The sequence below is a fragment of the Dromiciops gliroides genome, chromosome 1, assembly GCF_019393635.1.
Source record: "Dromiciops gliroides isolate mDroGli1 chromosome 1, mDroGli1.pri, whole genome shotgun sequence".
NCBI lineage: Eukaryota > Metazoa > Chordata > Mammalia > Microbiotheria > Microbiotheriidae > Dromiciops > Dromiciops gliroides.
In genome coordinates this window covers 33,834,474-33,852,402 of record NC_057861.1, presented here as the reverse complement: position 1 = coordinate 33,852,402, position 17,929 = coordinate 33,834,474, and the positions used below count along the sequence as shown (strand labels likewise).

Sequence of the window (17,929 nt, the reverse complement as noted above, 5' to 3'; positions counted from 1 at the left end):
GTTAGGTGTCTGAGGCCGAATTTGAACCCAGGTCCTCCTGAATCCAGGGCCGGTGCCCATCCACTGTGCCACCTAGCTGCCCCCGAAGGCTTATTTTTTAAGCAACCAGTTACTGGGGACTCCTTCCCTCGCCACATCTCTGTGACACCTTGCTCAGTGATACGTGGAGGTGGCATCTAGAATGTGGTCACTGGTGGCCGAGCTTCCCGTGAAAAAAGTGGAAAGCTCCCTCGGGTTCATTGTGCCCTAGACAGGGAGCAGGGAGGGACCTCAGAGGTCATCTGGACCACCCCCCTTTTTGCAGATGATGGGAGAAAGTTCAGGGACTCATCCAAAGTCACAGAGGTAGCAGGTGGAGCAGCTGGATTCAAACCCACGTCCTTGACTCCCATCCCCCATAGCACCGCTACCCTGCTGCTCCCTGCAGGCTGTTCATTTGGATGTGATCCGGAGTCCGTGAGTCATTCAACAGCAGGTCCTCATTCTCTCCCTGCTCCAGTCCCATTCCCCACCCCCACCACCAGGCACACCTTCCTCGTGAGACTCCCAAGTAGCCCAGATTGGGGCATCAGGGACCTGGGCGGCCATAACCTCCTCAGGACATCGAATCCTTCCTGCCGGGCCCCTTCTCCTCTCTCCTTGTCCCCTTCTCGCTTTCACCTGGTCTTGCCATCAGCGCCCCTGCCGAATGGTGTTTTCTGTACTGAGGAGTCACGCACGCGATCCCCGCTCAGTTCTCTGTGGATGGGCTCCCTGTGTCTTGGGCTTACACATCAGTGGAAACACCTGGGAAGCCATGTTCCATCACTTCGGTTTGTTTGAAGCTTGGCCTTCCTGATTCTGTTAGTCAGTCAACTGCTTCCTGTGAGCTAAGTGTTAGAGATAGAGACAGCGGTGAGATGGGGCCTGCCCTCCGGGAGCTTCCACTCTGCAGTTCACAAGGACCCATTTAGGGGAGATGAAAAGCTATCCCAGGGCAGGGTCACCTGGCCGGGGTCTCTTGGGTGGACAGAAGGGCCCCCGTCCTGAAAGAAACCAGGGGTGACAAGAGGCTCTGTTGATGAACAAGGCCTGGGGCACAACCAGAAGGAGGCAGCTGGATCCCAGAGCCCCTGTGTAGAGTTTGTGCAGGGCAGCGAGGGGGAAGGAGACGGGAGGGAGGAAGCGGCCAGGCCGTGGGAGGCTTGACCCCAGAAGTAGTAGGGAGCCACAGGCGCTTGTCGATTAGGGGCTGTGGTCAGACCTGTGCTTTGGGAAGCTCACTCCGGCAGCCAAGTGGAGGAAGGATTGTCATCAGAAGTGGCTTGAGGCGGGGAGACCCGCCAGCTGCTTAGTGCGTGTGCCCACCACTATGGTGAGGCGGGGCTCGCCTTATGGCATCGGTCCTCAGATTCTTTGAGGGGGATGTTTGGGACAGTGGGTTTAACAGTGGCTTGGATTCTTTGAATGGGTGCAGGTGAAGATCAAGGATGGTGCAGATGGCTGCCAGGCTGAGTGTTTGCTCTTGACATTTGGGCCTGGGGAGGGGTGGGGGGAAACAATGAGTTCTGTTTTGTACACATTGTGTTTTCAATGCCTACAGGACATCCATTTCAAGAAGGCCAAGAAAGAGTGGGTTGGTGATGTGGGCCTGACACTCAGGAGAGAGACTGGGGCTGGATTTAGAGATTTGGGGATCACTTTCCTAGATGTGATTTGAGGCTGTGGGAGCTACGCAGGGAACTAGTCTAGAGGGAAGATGGCCTAGGACAGAGCCGCGTAGGACACCCGCAGTCAGTGGGTGGAACATGGCTGAAGAGTCAACACAGAAACCTGAGAAGGAGCCATGGGGCGCATAGGAGAAGAGCGGGTGAAGAGAGAGGGCTCCAGAAGAAGGCAGCGCTGTCAAGGGCTTCAGGGAGATTAAGGAGGATCGGCACTGAGAGCCGGCCTTCGGGTTTGGCAGCTTAGAGACCAGTGGTCACCTTGGGAAGGAAGAGCAGGTTCAGCTGACAGATGAGGTTGGAAGAGTGAGAGGAAAGGAAATCAGAGCCTGCAGGCGTAGACGGTGCCCTCAAGCACTCTTGCTCTCTCCGTTCTCCCTCGCTCTTGCTCTCTCTCTCCCTCCCTCTTTCTCCCTCTCTCTCTCTTTCCCTCCCTGCTCCCCCTTTCTCTCTTCTCTCTCTCCCTCCTTCCCTCCCTCCCTTTCTCTCTCTCCCTCTCTCTCTCTCTCTTTCTCTTTCCCTCCCTCCCCCCTTTTCTCTCTTCTCTCTCTCTCCCTCTCTCCCTCCTTCCCTCCCTCCCTCTCTCTCTTTTCTCTCTCTCGCTCTCTTTCTCTCTTTTCTCTCTCTCTCTCGCTCGCTCTCTCAATTTAGCCAAGAAGGGGAGCTACAAGACATGGTTGGATGCAGCGAGGGCTTGTTAAGGATGTGGGAGTTGATGGTTGTGTTCACCCCGGCAGCAGGGAAGCAGATCTCAAATACATTCTGTTCCTTCCCCTCGGGACAGAAATCCGGAGGGCGGCTCGTAGTGGCAGTGTAATACCTGAAGTCTCTAGAGCACTTTGACATAGGCTGTATCTCATGTGGCCCTCACAGCCACCCCCAAAGAAAGGAGGGCCAATAGGAATCGTTAGGCCCATTTTCCAGATGAGGATGCTGAGGTCCAGAGAAGTTGACCAGCTTGCCCAGGCTCACACAACCAGTAGGTGTCGAAGGTGGGCTTTGACTTGGGTCTTCCTGCTTGAGTCCCATACTTCCCCCCTCCAGAAGAGCTGTTTGAGTCACTCTGTTCTCCCTGGTTGGATAGGAAGATAAACAGATCCCTCTGATCCCTTTTTTTTGCCCCCTCTCCCTCCCTCATCCCGCCTACTTCCTAATTGCATTTGTTGGTTTTTTTTGCCAGCTTCCTTGGAAATGAATGAGAGTTCTCGCTGGACCGAGGAAGAGATGGATACTGCTAAAAAAGGTGATTGATTCTATCTGTTATGTTCACTCCGTCCTGTTTCCCATCCCAGACCACTCCAGGAAGAACCTTGGGGCAGGTGGACAGACACGTGGAAAAGGTCCGAGTGTAGCTGCAAGAGGCCCAGCTCAGGTGTCCAGGGCATCTGGGCTCAGCCCTGCCTAAGAGGGATTCCTCTCAGTCCTTCCCTGGGAGGCTCTGAACGAGTCCAGCCTCAGTCCTATCAATTGGCTTTTTGTAAAATGGGAGGAAAAAGGCCCAGTCTGCACTGTAGACCTCTGGTGCAGGGGACAGGAGGGCTCGTGTGGTGCCAGAGTTCCCGGCTGCTGCTCACTGGGTGACTTTGGGCTGTCACTGCCTTCCTTTTGTGGTCCTCAGTTCCTTCTCTGTAAAATGAGAGGGCAGACTTGGACCAGATAACCCCTAGGCCTCGAGCCAGGGGGCTGTGGTCTGTAGAGTGAGCAGGGAGGCTGAAAAGTGAGCCCTTGTTGCCTGGAGCATCATGCTCGGGTCACAGAGGGAGGCATGCGTGCCCACTCTTGGTTTGTGGTAGTTGTGACGGCTGCTTTTTGGTCACTGAGCTGACACTGGGGTGCAGGACAGGGAGCAGGGGCATGCCAATCATAGCCCCCTGGGACTCTGGAGCCATTGAGGGCTGAGCCTGGGGGAGACTGGGGTCTGGAAGCTCTTTAAGCCGAATCCCAAACTGCTGGAGACATTCCCCAGAGGGAGCTGGCTTGAAATGTCCTAAGGGGAGCCGGTTTAAAGCTTCCTCCAGGTCAACTGGGGTGGGAGGGTTGGGGGTGATGGAAGAAGGGTCTTGGAGGGATTTCTTGTGGTGTTTTACAGGGAATAGTTACAAAAATCAATCAAAATTTTGGGTGAGGAGCAGTTGTGGTGGGTAGTGGCCTGCTGGGGGCAGTTTGAGGCATTATGAGGAAGCCCTTGGAGTGTTTGTTGGGAAACATTTGTAGTGCCAGCACAGCAAGATGCCGTCGGCAACGTTGTGGGTGTTGGGACAGCACCATTGTGTCGGTTTTGAGGGAGCAGCAGTCATGTCACGGGAAAATGGACAGTCACCTTCTTGGGGGGATGCAGTTGTGAGAGGGGCTTTTGTCCGCAATAAACCATCTCCAGCGTTGCAGAGACCCTCGTGGGGTGTGGCGACAAGGAGTTGACTATTGCAGCGTTCTCAAGGCATCTGGCACTAGAAAACAGTCTGCAGTTGGCCTTTAAAGCCCTTCACAGCTGGCATTGACTTCCCTGTGAAGCTTCACGCCTCCGAAGGTTCTGCTAAATTAGCCCTCATATTACTTATTCCTTATGTGAGATGCTCCACTGCCTGTCTCTGGACTTTTGCACCTGGTTGAATGCCCTGCCTGAACCGCCTACCCTCTCAGCGTCTCTGGCTTCCTTCAAAGCCGGGTCTCAAGTACCCCTTCCACACAAGAGCTTGCTCAGTCTCAAAGCTTTCCTTCCCGCCCTCCCATGTGTTTTGGGTCTGTCTTCTATATGTGTCTGTGTGCATCTGAGGGCAGGCGCTTGTTCTCTCTCCCTCTCTCCCTCCCTCCCTCCCTCGCCTCCCTCGCTCCCATCTCACTCCCTCTCCTGTTCTCTCTCCCTCCCCTTGCAGATGGGTGGTAGGTCCAGGGGGTGTGTGTTGCAGAACCCTGTCTTAATTGTCAGGAGATAGATATCTGGAGTATTTTCTGACGGCCATTACCAATGTAGAAGAGCCATTTCAGCAGCTGTCTCTCCCTCTGTCTCTGCCCCCCATCTCTCCCTCTATCTCTCTGTTCCTCTGTCCCGCCCTCTATCTCTACCTCCCTCTCTCCCTCCCTGTCTCTTTACTTCTCTCTATCTCTGCCCGCTCTGTCTCTCTTCCCCCCCATCACTTTCTCCATCTCTTGCTGTTTCTCTGTCTCTCTGCTCCCCACCTACCTGCTCCCCGCGCTCCATCCACCGGCCTTTCCCCTGCCGATGCTCTCCTGGTCTTGACTTTGGCTGAGTCACCCTGGAAACCAGACAGGCTACCTGAGCAGCTGCTGGCTTGATTCAGGCCCTTCCCGGGGGGAGGCCTACCAGCCTCGGCATCCACACCCTTTCAGAGCCTCCGGCTTGCCTCCTCTGGGGTCCCATGGGGGCGGAGCAAGGCCAAGCTTCACTCAGCCTGCTTCAGGAAAGTGCTGGCCCTGAGCCCTTTTCCAGAAAGCTGGGGGGTGGAGGCAGGGGAAGGTAGGAGGAATGAGTCACCGGTGGCTGAGATGAGCCACTCGTGTTGCTGAAATCAGGTCCCGTCCCCAGAGTCTCCGTGCAGTTCACCGGGGGCGTGCAGCCTCTGATCCACTGAACAGCAGTGATGGGGGCTCGGGAAGATGCCAGCCACAAGGCCCCTGTTGTTAGTGTGAGCCCAGGCGAGGAGGGGGGCTGCTGGTAGCGCAGCGGCCCTGATCAGTGACATTTTTAATAATGCAATAAACCCTGATGCGCTCGTCTGCCGTGAATTACAGCAATTGGGACAATTATGGGGTAGGAGGCCTGCTAATCGGCATGTGACTTGCCAGCCGGGATGCAGGTGCGGATGCCGGATCACATCCCCTGTTGGGGCCCAAGCCTGGGCTCGGGTGGAGAGCCGGGGGCTGGCTTCCACTCCTCTCCTCCCCCCCATCTCCAAGAGCGCCCAGGAGGCTGGCGCTCCACTCCACTGGCCAGCAACCAGGGCACAGAACGCTCAAAGCCAGGGGTGAGCCTGGAGCAATTTCTTTGGGGCTTTTAATCACATTAGGTGGTTTGGCCTTAGGTTTGTAGCAGCAGCCTTACCTTTGGAGCCTGCTCCGCTCAGCCTTTGTGCAAAGCAAGGACCTTTTCCAGGCTCACACTCCACAAGGGGCCCGGAGGAGGGGATCTGCCCTCAGGGGAGCCCGCAGCTGGGGGAGCCTGCAGCTGGGGGTACTCTGGCTGGCACTCAGTACGGGATTGCTCTGCACTGACTGATGGTTGGTTTAGAAACAAACGCCAGTCAGAGAGAACGCACACGCACGCGTGTGCGCGCTGCGCACACACACACACCCACAGAGGCCCCTCACCAAGAAACACACCACCCAGCAAAGTGACCATAATGAGGAATATAGCAGGCTCTTAGCTCTAGCATTTATAGAGTGGCCTACTCTGTGTCAGGCATTGGAAGGGAAGAGAGGGAGGAAGGAATAGAGGAAGAAAGAGGAAGGAAGGAGAGGAAGGAAGGAAGGAAGGAAGGAAGAAGGAATTGCTAAGTGCTTTCTATGTGCACTGAGAGCTGGTACTGAAAGAGAAAAGAACTATAGCTTAGTCCGGTCAGCAGGCATTTCTTACTCTCCACATGTGCCACATACTCTGCTAGACCCAGGTACCGCTGGCTGGGCGAATGGATGAAGGTATCCCTCACGAAGAAGGCCCCGGCCCACCCGCCCCTTCATGGCTCCCTAGGAGCTGATTGGGAGAGGCAGCAGATCAGATGAGATAAAATCAAAGCCAGGGGCTGTCCTCAGGGGGCCTCCACTCTCCTCCAGCCAAGTGCTGAGTGAGCTGGGAGGCCCAATTGAGCACCTGCTGTGTACAGTTCACCAGAGAAGAGATTTGGATGCTAGGGTGGTTCTGTGGGCTGAGATCATAGAGAGCCCAGGGAAAGCCATCCCCCGCTCCCCAGGAGGGAAAAGACTTGTGCTTGTGTAAACAGAGTGATCAGAAGTGGGTGGGGAGGGGCACAGCAGCTGGGCAGCCCAGGAAAAGCCTCTGTTACCTAGCAAGCTCTTGGTGCCCGCAGGAATGCTGGGTATGGCTCGGCCGGGGCCAGGGAGCTGTGGGCTGGGTGTAGGTGCCCAGCTGCCCCCCCTTCCCCCACCCTGAGGCCTCCCTCCCTCCTCCCTCCCCTCCCAGCCAGCTGCTGACTTGAGAGAAGTTCAGCCTACACCACAGGGGAGGGAGGGCGGGCGGGCAGCCGTGCTGATGGGGCAGGCTGACTCTGGTGGTGCGCCCCCACTCCCCAAAGGCGGTTACCCACACGGGCAGGAACCTGGGGTCGGCCTGAGCAACCCCCCATGGTTCCAGCTGCTTAAAGGATAGTTCTATGAGGTTTGTAGGGGAAGTGTGCTCAGTGTCTTCCTCCGAACTCCTTCCTGCTATCCTATAGATAGAGCCCCAGGCCTGGAGTCCCAAGCACTTAGTGGCTGTGTGACCCTGGGCAAGTCACTGAACCTCTGTTGGCCTTAGCTTCCTCACCCATAAAATGGGGATCTTTCATAGCAGGTACCCCCTGGGACTATTGTGAACATCAAAAGAGAGGACGCTTCCCCAGCCGGGCGATGGAGCCGGGAAAGAGAAATGGGGGTGCTTAGGGATAGATTCAGGTACCCCCCCCAAACAAGGCCAGGGATGCAGGAGCCGCTCATCCTGCCTCCAGAGAAGTCAAGTCAGTGAGAGAAAATCACTGTTCCACGGAGCACCTGGGGGGGCGGAGGGGGGGGGCACAAAGCTATTGAGTAAGAAAAGACTGTCAGCTCCAAGTTGGTGTCCCATGAAGACAGGAGCGTCAGAGGCAGGATTGAACCCAGGTCCTCAACCCAAATCGAGTGCTTTTCCCCATACATGATGATGATGATGATGAAATCAGAGAAGCCTGGGGTCTTGCCTCTAAGTCCTGCCCAGACCCTCCCGCATCTCCTTTTTCTTAGAATCCTGGGTTTCCCTGGGCCTCAGTTCAAGCTCTACCTCCTGCAGGAGACCTTTCCCAGATGCCCCTCCCATTTACACACGTGTGTGTGATATCTTGTCCGCGCACCGTGTTGTCTGCCCTGTGCATGCTGCTCATCACCCCCTCCCCCCCGTTAGACTAGGAGCTCCCTGAGGGCAGGGGACAGTGCTTTTGCCTTTCTTTGTTTCTCCAGCACTTACTCCTGAGCGGGGCACACAGCAGGCAATTGATAAATGCTTTCGGCCTGACCACCAACAGAGCCCCCCTCATGCTCAGGATCATCTCCTTTTTTTTTTTTGTGAGGCAATTGGGGTTAAATGACTTGCCCAGGGTCACACAGCTAGTAAGTGTCAATGTTCTGAGGCCAGATTTTAACTCAGGTATTCCTGCCTCCAGGGCGGTGCTGCTATCCACTGCGCCACCTAGCTGCCCCCCAATATCACTCTTAATGATTATTTTGGTCCAGGCATATGCTTCCACTCAGTGTGGGGGGATTCCCTGTGTGGAGGCTTCCCTCACACTTTGGGTTGGCAGCTCAGCAGTAGGCCAGGGGGCATCATAGAGGTTAGAGACTTGCTGTGGGCTCTACATTGAAGTTGTAAGGGCCCTCAGAGGTCAAGCTGGCCTCACTTGTTCATCTTACAGACGAGGAAACCTGAGGCCCAGAGCAATCCTAATATCCCTTGAGAACTGGAAGGGAACTTGGAGGTCACGAGCATCTCCCTTATTTTATAAATGAGGAAATGGATGCAGACAGATGGACAGGCATGGTACAGGAGAAGCTGTGAGGCACCCATGTTCCAGAACAGTTTAGTGACTTATCCAGGGTCACAAAGCCATTAAGTGTTGGGGGAGGTGCTTTGGGAGCAACCTGGTGCTCAGCTTGGGAGGAAGGGGGGAAATCGAGGAGCTGTGGAGATTTCTGGTGGCCACATGGGCGGGGGGGTGTGGTGGGGTGGGTAGCAGACTGTTTCCTCACTGAACAGTGGGAACTGTGGCATTAGACACCAGAGTGTCCCTGCCCTGCTGCAGGCGCAGGAGCAGACCCCAGAGAGCTCCCCGCATTAAGCCCTTCCTTTCTGAAAGAGGTCCACTTAGGCCCCTGCCCCACTGGGCAGAACCTCAGGACAGAGGGAGGTGTGAGGGCTCATCACCTGCAGCCGCTCCGCTCAGCTCAGACTGGAGTGTCTGAGGCACTGCCTGCTGGCTCCGTCCCAGCATGGGGATGCCCTCCTCAGCTTCCCTTGGTCTGAGAAATTGATCTGGTTTTTCAAAATGAAACTTTTCTTCTGAAGAATTAGCAGGGTAATGGATTGAACTCTGGCTCCGGGCCTCAGACAGTGTTCCCCTCTCCCTGCCTCAGTTTCTCCTCTGTCAAATGAGGGGGTTCGCTCCTGAGGCTTCTCAGGACCCTTTCTGCTCCACATCTGAGATCCAGGGATCCCAAGGGAGGTGGGTCAGGGCACATCCATGACCAAAAGTGCTTTGCTGGGGAAATTCTGCTGCTGTCAGAGGTGAGAGAGGCCTGAAGATTTAATGCCTCCGTTCCCCAGGGTATTCCCTGCCTAGCTTGGAGCCTCAATGTGAAAGATAGCAACCCCTGCAGGGGGCCTCAGGAGGTGGCTCCGCCTCCTGGCAAGGCCTGGGCCTAAGCCACCCTCTGTGACCTCAGGCCCCTTCCTCCTCTGTAACTGGAGGTCACTTCGACTCGTCTGGGTCTCTGCCTGCCCCCTTCCCCCTCCTGAAGCCCGGAGGAGAATAGCTTTGAACGAGGCAGTGAGAGGGTTAACAAGACAGGCTGTCTGGACAGAGCCGGAAGAGGGCAAATCAATGGCCCCTGCTCTGTCCAGATGTGATCCAAAGTTCAGCTCAGTTCTCTGCCCTTAACTCCCCCCCCAGCCCAGCCCAGCAGGCTCTTCGGGGCTACTCTGTGCCTATGGAGGATGGAAGGAGGGTGGGGAAGACCAGGCCCGTGGCAGACCGATAGATGCCTGCGCCCTTTTGTGGGAAAAAGAGATTCCTTGGGCCTGCTCTGCACCCTGCCCCCCCCCCCAACCGCAGGGGACCAGAGGCTGTGCATCCCTGCAGACATTCAGGGACTATATTTGGACAAGCCATTGGAGGAGCCCCCAAATCCCCCGGTGTCGGAGGGTCATGCCTAGTGTGTTAGATCATCCCCTCCCCTCCCTGCGGGCCAGGCCCTGCATCCAAGCCTGGCTGCCTCTTTCTCTGAGCTCTGGGCTGGGAATTTGCTGAGCTTCAGTTTCCAGGCCAGCCCTGCCACTGGGCCTTAGGACACGTCCGGGTTACCTTCTGGGCCTCAGTTTCCTTCTGGGAAGGCTTTCCCGGTCTGCCCGCTGCCGGGGCGCTCCCGCCCTCCCTCCCAAATGACTTTGTGTGTTGTTGCATGTGCTCCCTCTGCGTTTTTGTGGGCATTCGTCATCTTTTCTCCTTAGGATTATCAGCCCCGGGCTGATGGGCATTCGTGGTTACCCCCGCTGGGGGATCATAGATTTTAGAACCCTGGAAGGAACCTTAAAGAACATCTCCTCCAACCCCCTCATTTTACAAAGGGGGATCTAATGCTCAGAGAAGCTGTGACACATCCAAGGTCACACATGCAGTAATTAGCAGAGCCAGGATTCAAATCCAGGTTGAGACTCAGATACAAAAGTAAAACACTTTGCAAATCTCAGAGTCTTCTATGTGTGGAATTTGCCATTATTGTCATTATTATTATTATTATTAGCATTAGCATTAGCATTAGCAGCTTCTTCCATCTGGAGGGGTGGGGGACTAGAGATCTAGAAGGGAGCCAAGAGGTACAGGGGATTCTTCCTGTTCGCATGGGTGAATGATGGCTGCCGAGAAGCACTTCCTCCCAGTTAAGGGGGGGGGGGGCTGGAAGCTGTGTTTGTGGAAACCCTGGCCTAGCTCTGCTGCTGCCCCTGCTGCTGACAGAGGAAGAGGGAGGGAGGAGGAAAGTGAAGGCCAAGTTGGCCCGCCCCTTGTCAGCCTGGGCCTGTGCCACCCTTGCTGTTATGAACACTGTCTAGAGGTCACATTCAGCCGAGATGAGCCTGCGGGTCACCCGGAGGACCAGATTAGGGCTCGTTACTGGTGCTGCCTCCTCAGCCAAGCCAGGCTCCGGCCCCAGCTGGTGGAGCCGGGCAGGGCAGTCTCTTCCATCTGCCTTGTATTTATTTTATAACTTAGCTGTTGTTGTTGTTGTTGTGCTTTGGGGGCCTGGGGGCCTGCAGAGCTGTGCGGGGGGGCTCACCCAGCGCCAAGCTCTATACCGCCACCACCCGGAGGTGGGAGAATTTCCTTCCCACCCCTGCCAGCCAAGGAGGGAGGGAGGAGTGGGAGAAGCCCCAGTGTCGTCCCCCCCCCCCCCAGGCTGCCCCTGCCAGACGTGACCAGGCCCGAGCCCAGGAGACACCAGAGCGTAAGGACGCTCTTGCCCGTGACCCTGTCACAAGCTTCAGGCCACCGGCTGGCTGCCCGTCCCCCCCTCCCCCCTGCCTTGGCAGCTCTCTGGAGGTGGGAGGGCAGAGCTGAAAGGAGCCCAGAGCCGGGCTGCCTTCCCTCCCTCCTCCCTCCTCCCTCTTCCCTCTTCCTCCTCCCCCTTCTCCAACCCCTCCTTCCTTTGGCCGCTCCAAGAGAAGGCAAACAGGAGGAGCGGGCAGAAAGGATGTGAGAGCAGTGAAGTCCGAGCCCCCCTCTCAGACAGAAGCTGCCGCACCGCATCTCAGCGGCTCCCTGTTATCCTGTTACTGCGGCTCTCGCTCTGGCCCCGCGTGCCGTATGTTTCGGGAAAACTTAGCGGAAGGGGAATCGCGGATCAGAGAATGTGAGTACCCTGTCAGGGGGCTGGGGGAGCAGGCTGGGCTCATCTGCAAAGGGTACCTTGGGTGGGCTGGAGAGGAATCCCCTCCCCCCCCCAGCCCTGGACCCCGCTGGGCAAACTGGCCAGGAAGGGGCCGGGCGGGACCTGCGGATGCCGAGCTCGTGGGCGGCATCTCCCCGGCTGGTGATGCTGTTGACAAACAGCCCCCCCCCCCCAAATACTGCCGACGGGGACAGGAACAGGACAGGGTGGGCAGATTGCCCGCTGATTACATTGGTGGGAAGCAGGTGTGTTAGGGAGATCTGTCGCTCCTCTCCTCTGGAGGCAGATCCTCCTGGGCAGCAGCTCTGCTGACAGCCTGTGATCCAGCCCTCCCTTTCCTGGCCGCACACCCTGGATCTCCCCTGGAAGGGGGAGGGCCCCGTGTGCTCAGGAAACAAGGCGGCCCTGTTGTGGGGAGTCAGGAGGACGGGCATCTGGTCTGCAGGGGAGCCCGTGGAGCGGAGCGCCGTCCCTGGCACCTCTGCTTTGGGGGCAGCCTCGGGGGCTGCTCAGCCACCTTGGGCCGGGTTTTATTGTTTAGAAGGCAGCTGGACAGAGGGCTGGTTCGGGACAAAGTGGACGGAGCAGAGGGCCGGTGGGGTCACCCTCGGAACAAGACTGCCCCCTCTCTGGAAGGCTCTTTGCGCTAGCCCCGGTGTCTCCGGGACAGGGCACAGAATGAAGCTCGGCTCAGCCAGACGCAGGCTGGGGACCTGTGGCTCCGTGGGTGGGGAGCATCATGCGCCCAGAGAGGTTAAACATCTTGACGGGGGTCACCCAGCTCATTCGTGGCTCTCCGACTCAGGTGCCCTGACGGCCGCTTTAGCATTCTGTCAGAGAGGGGCAGCTGACCCGCCCCCCCCCCCACTCCACCCCCAATGGGAAGCCTCAGCTGTTGCCCTGTGGAGTGAATCAAGGTCCCGCCTGCCTCTGGGCTTGACGCGGCTGCCTGCTTATTTATTTAATCTGGAAATGTCAATACACCTTGTGGTGTAGCCTGTCCTACTGTCCCCCATGGGGCTGGGCAGGGACCCGAGGCCAGCCCGCCCACCCACCAGCTGCCCCGCCCTGGGCTCCGGCCTCCCATCCCTGCCTGCGCCCAGGCTGCCCTGCCTGACTTCTTTTGGCTCAGGGTTTGCAAAGGGATCGCTCCCAGCCATCCTCCGGGCCAAATGACAGCTAAGCTGTGGCTTAGGCGGGAAAGGTCGGGCCTAGAGACACTAGATCCTTCTCCCTCCCCCAGGACTGTCCTTGGAACACCTCAGAGGAACCTGCCTTCTCTCTGTTCAGGGCCGAGCCATGTGGCTCGTGAAGTCTTCCTGGTCTGGGTGGGTGAGCCTCTCACCTGGCCGAGTCTCCCCTGGATGTGGCCTGGCCGAGGGCAGGGTGGGGTGGGGTGATGCTGTTGGGGACTGGCCTCTCCCCCTACACTCACTGGTTCTCTGCCTCTGTTGGTCTGTCTCTGTCTGTCTCTCTCTCTCTCTCTTTCTCACTCACACACACACAGGCTCAACTCCCAGAATCCTTTAGCAATTCACCCCCAATCAACTTGGCTGGGAGATTGTTTCATGTATTTATATAAGGTCTAATTCTGGGCTTTCCAACCCTGTGGGGACAGAAAGGTTAAGGGACCCTGCTTCATCCCCCTCCTCTCTAGCCACTCAGAAGTGGCCTGGCAGCTCTGGCTGGGACTTGAGGCTTGGGATATCCAAGGTCAAGCTGCCTGGGAGCAGAAAGTGGGGTGTGTGTGTGTGTGTGTGTGTGTGTGTGTGTGTGTGTGTGTCTGTGTGTGTGTGTGTCTGTGTGTGTGTGTGTCTGTGTGTGTGTGTCTGTGTGTGTGTGTCTGTGTGTGTGTGTGTGTGTCTGTGTGTGTGTCTGTGTGTGTGTGTGTGTGTCTGTGTGTGTGTGTGTCTGTGTGTCTGTGTGTGTGTGTCTGTGTGTCTGTGTGTGTGTCTGTGTGTGTGTGTGTGTGTCTGTGTGTGTGTGTGTGTCTGTGTGTCTGTGTGTCTGTGTGTGTGTCTGTGTGTGTGTGTGTCTGTGTGTGTGTGTGTGTGTGTGTCTGTGTGTCTGTGTGTGTGTGTCTGTGTGTGTGTCTGTGTGTGTCTGTGTGTGTGTCTGTGTGTGTCTGTGTGTGTGTGTGTGTGTGTGTGTGTGTGTGTGTGTGTGTGTTGGGCAGATGGGCCGAGGTCTGGAAAAAAGCCTTCCTGGTCAGCTGGGGCTTTTTCCTGGAAGAGAAGGGAGAGACTTGAAGCCAGGTTGTGCTAGGCCTGTGGAAGAGGTCCTGGGGGACCCCGCACCCCGGGCGGCCAGTAGAGGACAAGTTGTTGACGTAGCCACCGAAGGGGATGTGGGTTCCACTGGAGAGCCAGTGTGTGTGTGGCCTGGGATGGGGGGGGGGGGCTCCTTGCCTTCCTGCAGGGTCGAGGCTGCACTGAAGGTTTCTGGGGCACCCAGAGGGTGACTCCTGTGACCCCTGGGCATCCTCTCCCCTTTGCGTGAAGGGATGACAAGAGCCCAAATGGAAGCTTGCAAGAGGAGAGAGATGTGGCTTGGACTGGGGGCAGAGCCGGGCTTGTGTCTGCTGGAGGGTCCTGGCCTAGTCATTTAATCTCTTAGTGCCCCGTGACTCTCAAAAACTGAGAGAGAAAAGACGCTGGGATTCGCCCCACACCTGCCAGCCCATCCCTCAGGCGTCTATGTGCCTACTATGTGCTGAGCAGGGACAGACAAAAAACAAAGTAATCCCTGCTTTCAGGGAGCTTGTGTTCTGTCAGCAGCCCCCAGATAACCCCGCCCCCGCCCCCAGCCTGGCGCATGGGCCTGAAGCCTTCGAGGCTTGGAGTTAGGTGCCATTTCCTCCGGGAAGCCTTTCCTGACTTGGTGCCTGCCCCAGAAGTAGCCCCGGCCCACCCCTGACGTTGGCCCCCTGGATGACCTTCAGCCCCTTCGCTCCCTTGGGCCTCAGTTTGCTTATCTGTAAAAGGAGAGATTAGACTTAGTGACCTCCGCAGGTCCTCCAATCCCCAGAACTCTGGTCCTAGGAGCTCCCTTCTGCGCTAGGCTTCTCCTCTCCCTCAGGGCCAAGGGACTTTGGATACCCCCAGAGAGAGCCTGGGGGTCAAAGGAATAGAGAGAGTGAGGGGGGCAGCTGGGTGGTACAGTGGCTAAAGCACCAGCCCTGGATTCTGGAGGATGTGAGTTCAAATCCAACCTCAGACACTGGACACTTACTAGCTGTGTGACCCTGGGCAAGTCACTTAACCCTCATTGACCCACCAAAAAAAAAAAAGTGGGGGGAAGGAGGAGGAGGAGGAAGGAAAGATGCTGACTTCTCCTGCTTCTTAAAAACTCTGAGGTGCATTTAAGTGGTGTGGAGGCCACTGGCTGTGTGGGCTATGTAGATAGGTATGTGCAGACTGTGTGGGGGATGTCCTGGCTCCGGCCTAGCCCTGTTCCCTTCACCCCCTTCCCAGGCCTGGTGGGGAACCGAAAACAAGGCCTTGTCACAGGGCCCCTTTCTGCAGCTGGGAATGTTGTGTGTGGGTCAGGGCGGCCAGCTTCCACTGCCCCAGGGGCTGTGTGAGGCTGGCCAGGACAGCCAGGGTTTGGGGGGTCAGCGGTGGAGGCTTCTGCGGGGCGTTGGGTCATGTAGCAAGCGCAGGACAGGAGAGGCCTCAGTGCTGAGGATGAGAATGAGGGAGGGAGGGAGCCTCCTCGTCTTCCTGCACTCTGGCCTCTGTGTTTGCATTTGTGGTTCAGCCCAGGCTTGGCTGCTGACTCTCTCCCTCCTCCTCCGAGCCTCAGTTTCCTGCTCTCACCACTTGATGAGGGTGATGTACGTGGGCCTCGAGGGCCCCGCCACCCTTCATCCTCAGGAGCTCTGCTCTCTGTGGTCACTCCAGCTCTCTGGGCCTCTGACCATTCCTCTCTGCAGTGAGGGAGTTGAACGCCGGTGTGTGACCCTAAATGGCTTCCCCTTCTGGGCCTCAGTTTCCACACCTGTGCCATCAGGGAGCTGGACTACGGGACCTCTGATGCCTTCTTGGCACCTCTGATCCCGACTTGCACCTGGGTGGCACCGGGCAGCTCACTTCCTTCCCTGTTTCTTACTCTGTAAAGTAACAGGTCTGGCTGAGTGAGGGAAGGAGGTTGACGGCCCCTTCGCTCAGGCCAGGCCCAGGCGTTGTCTGTCTTGTGGGCAGAGCCTCACCTTGTGCCTTCCCCCCCCACCGCAGGTCTCCTGGAACATGGGCGGAACTGGTCAGCCATCGCCAGGATGGTGGGGTCCAAAACAGTGTCCCAGTGTAAGAACTTCTACTTCAACTACAAGAAGAGACAGAATTTGGATGAGATCCTTCAGCAGCACAAGTTAAAAATGGTGAGTCCTCCAGACGCCGCCCACAGGGGTCCTTGGATGGAGGGACCTGCTCTGAGCTTCTCCAAAGCCGATCCATTCCAACAAAGAGCTTTACTTACCACTCACTCTGGGGTCCATCTGCTAGTCAGTCAGCAAGCATTTCCTAAAATCTGGCTATGTCCCGGGCACGGCACTAAGGGCTGGGGAAACAAAAAAGCCAAGAGCAGTTCTGACCCTAAGGAGCTTATACATTAATGGGATACTAGAGACAAAAGGAGGCATTTTGGTAAGTCTGGAGTCAGGAAGACCTGAGTTCAAATCCAGCCTCAGACAGTTACTGCCTGTGTGATCCTGGCCCAGTCACTTCATCTCTGTCTGCCTCATTTTCCTCAACTGCATGATGGGGATAAACAAGCCTCCCAAGGTTCTTTTGAAGATCCAGAGAAATAATATTTGTAACATGCATAGCACAGTGCCTGGCACATGTTAGGTGATGAAAAAATGTTTGTTCTTCTCCCCCTACAAAAATAAGGGAGGCCGAGGGCTTCCCCTCCGCAGGGGAGGGAGTGAGGGGGACAGGTTTGAATCCTGACTGTGCTCCTCTCTTGGGGGCCTGCACTGCATTGCCTCACCTCCGCTCCTCAGTTTACTCACCTGTACAGTGTGGCAGGGGGCTTGGCATGGGTCAGAGGACTATGCATTTCTTCACCTGAGTGTCTTGGGCCCTTCGGGCAGTCAGTAAGTCCAGTGTACAGAAGAAGCCAGTTGTACCAGAAGGCAGGACCTGGCTAGATGATGGTGAAGGTGACTCTTGATCGATCAGCAAACATTTGCCAAGTGCCTTCAGTTAAAGTGCAGGCAGCATGGTGAGAGTCCAGATAATAAAGGCAAACACCAGCCTGTGCCCCTCAGGGAGCTGACAGTCTGAGAGATAATCTACAGAAAAGGCCAGATACAGATCACTAGGAAGTGCTTAACCAGGGAAGACTCTCACGTTAATGGGGCGGAAAGAGAAGGCCTTGGAGGGAAAAACCTTCCCGTTCCCAACCCGTGATCTTGGAAGCTCCTCGGCATTTCTGAAGCTCCCCTTTGTGCCTGGCCCTGTGCTGGCCTCGGGTTACAGAGGCAGTTCTGTGTGCGGCAGGGGCTGGTCATCTAATGGGGGAGAGAACAGGTGAGGCAGCACCTACAGTCTCCATACTGCGAGCTGATCTAAACCAACAGCAGCTCCTGCCCGCTGGGTGCTTGTTGTTCTTGGCAGCGGGTAAACAGACAAGTTCATACGCCGTGGTTTGGGGAATGGTGAGTGATGTCCAGGGGGAGCTGAGTCTGTCTGGAAGTGGGGGTTTCCGAGTGGTGGTGGGGGGGGGGGCAGTGTGGTCACTGGGCTGTACTACCTCTTTTCTTCCCTCCATCCTCTTCGTCCGCAGCACTGTGGTTCATGGTAGACTCTGTGTCAGCTCTCCTGGGGCGCGGCTCAGACACATCCATGTGTACTCAGAGCTGATGGGGCCTTTCCTAGCTTGGGACAACCAAGATGGGCAGGGGTTTGGTGAGATACAAGTGCAGGCTCTGCTATCAGAACCACACCCCGCCCCCCAAAACTGGTGGGGCATTTCTAGGCGAGTGGGGAATCAGGAAGGGGCCCTCTCATCCTCACGGCTGTCCTGGGGGGAGTCAGAACATAGCTCTGGAGCTGTCTGGGGCCTTTGGCACCATCTTGTTCTGAGCCTGGGGGTCTGGGAACTTGGTGGGGGGCATTGACATCTGTTTACTCCCCTCTGACTAAAATTTTTATTTAAAACCACCATTCTGAGAGGGGGTCCCTAGTGACACAAGAGGGGAAGGACCCCTGGGCTGAGCCAACCTTGTCATTTTACAGATGAGAGAACTAAAGCTCACAAAGAGCCAGTGACTGACCCAGGTTCAGATGTGGAATTCGAACCCGGGTCCTCTGACTACAAAATCAGTGTTGTCTCTAGTGCCCTGGGGAGAGGTTTTATCCCTT

At 56.6% G+C, this 17,929-nt stretch overlaps 1 protein-coding gene across 1 annotated transcript in view; it reads left to right on the top strand.

Annotated features, from left to right (window-relative positions):
• Positions 1 to 17,929, top strand: part of NCOR2 (nuclear receptor corepressor 2) — a 267,801-nt gene that overhangs the window by 170,971 nt on the left and 78,901 nt on the right. The window contains 2 exon segments of the mRNA XM_043990128.1: positions 2,884 to 2,946; positions 15,800 to 15,942. Coding sequence (XP_043846063.1) covers positions 2,884 to 2,946; positions 15,800 to 15,942 — 206 coding nt within the window.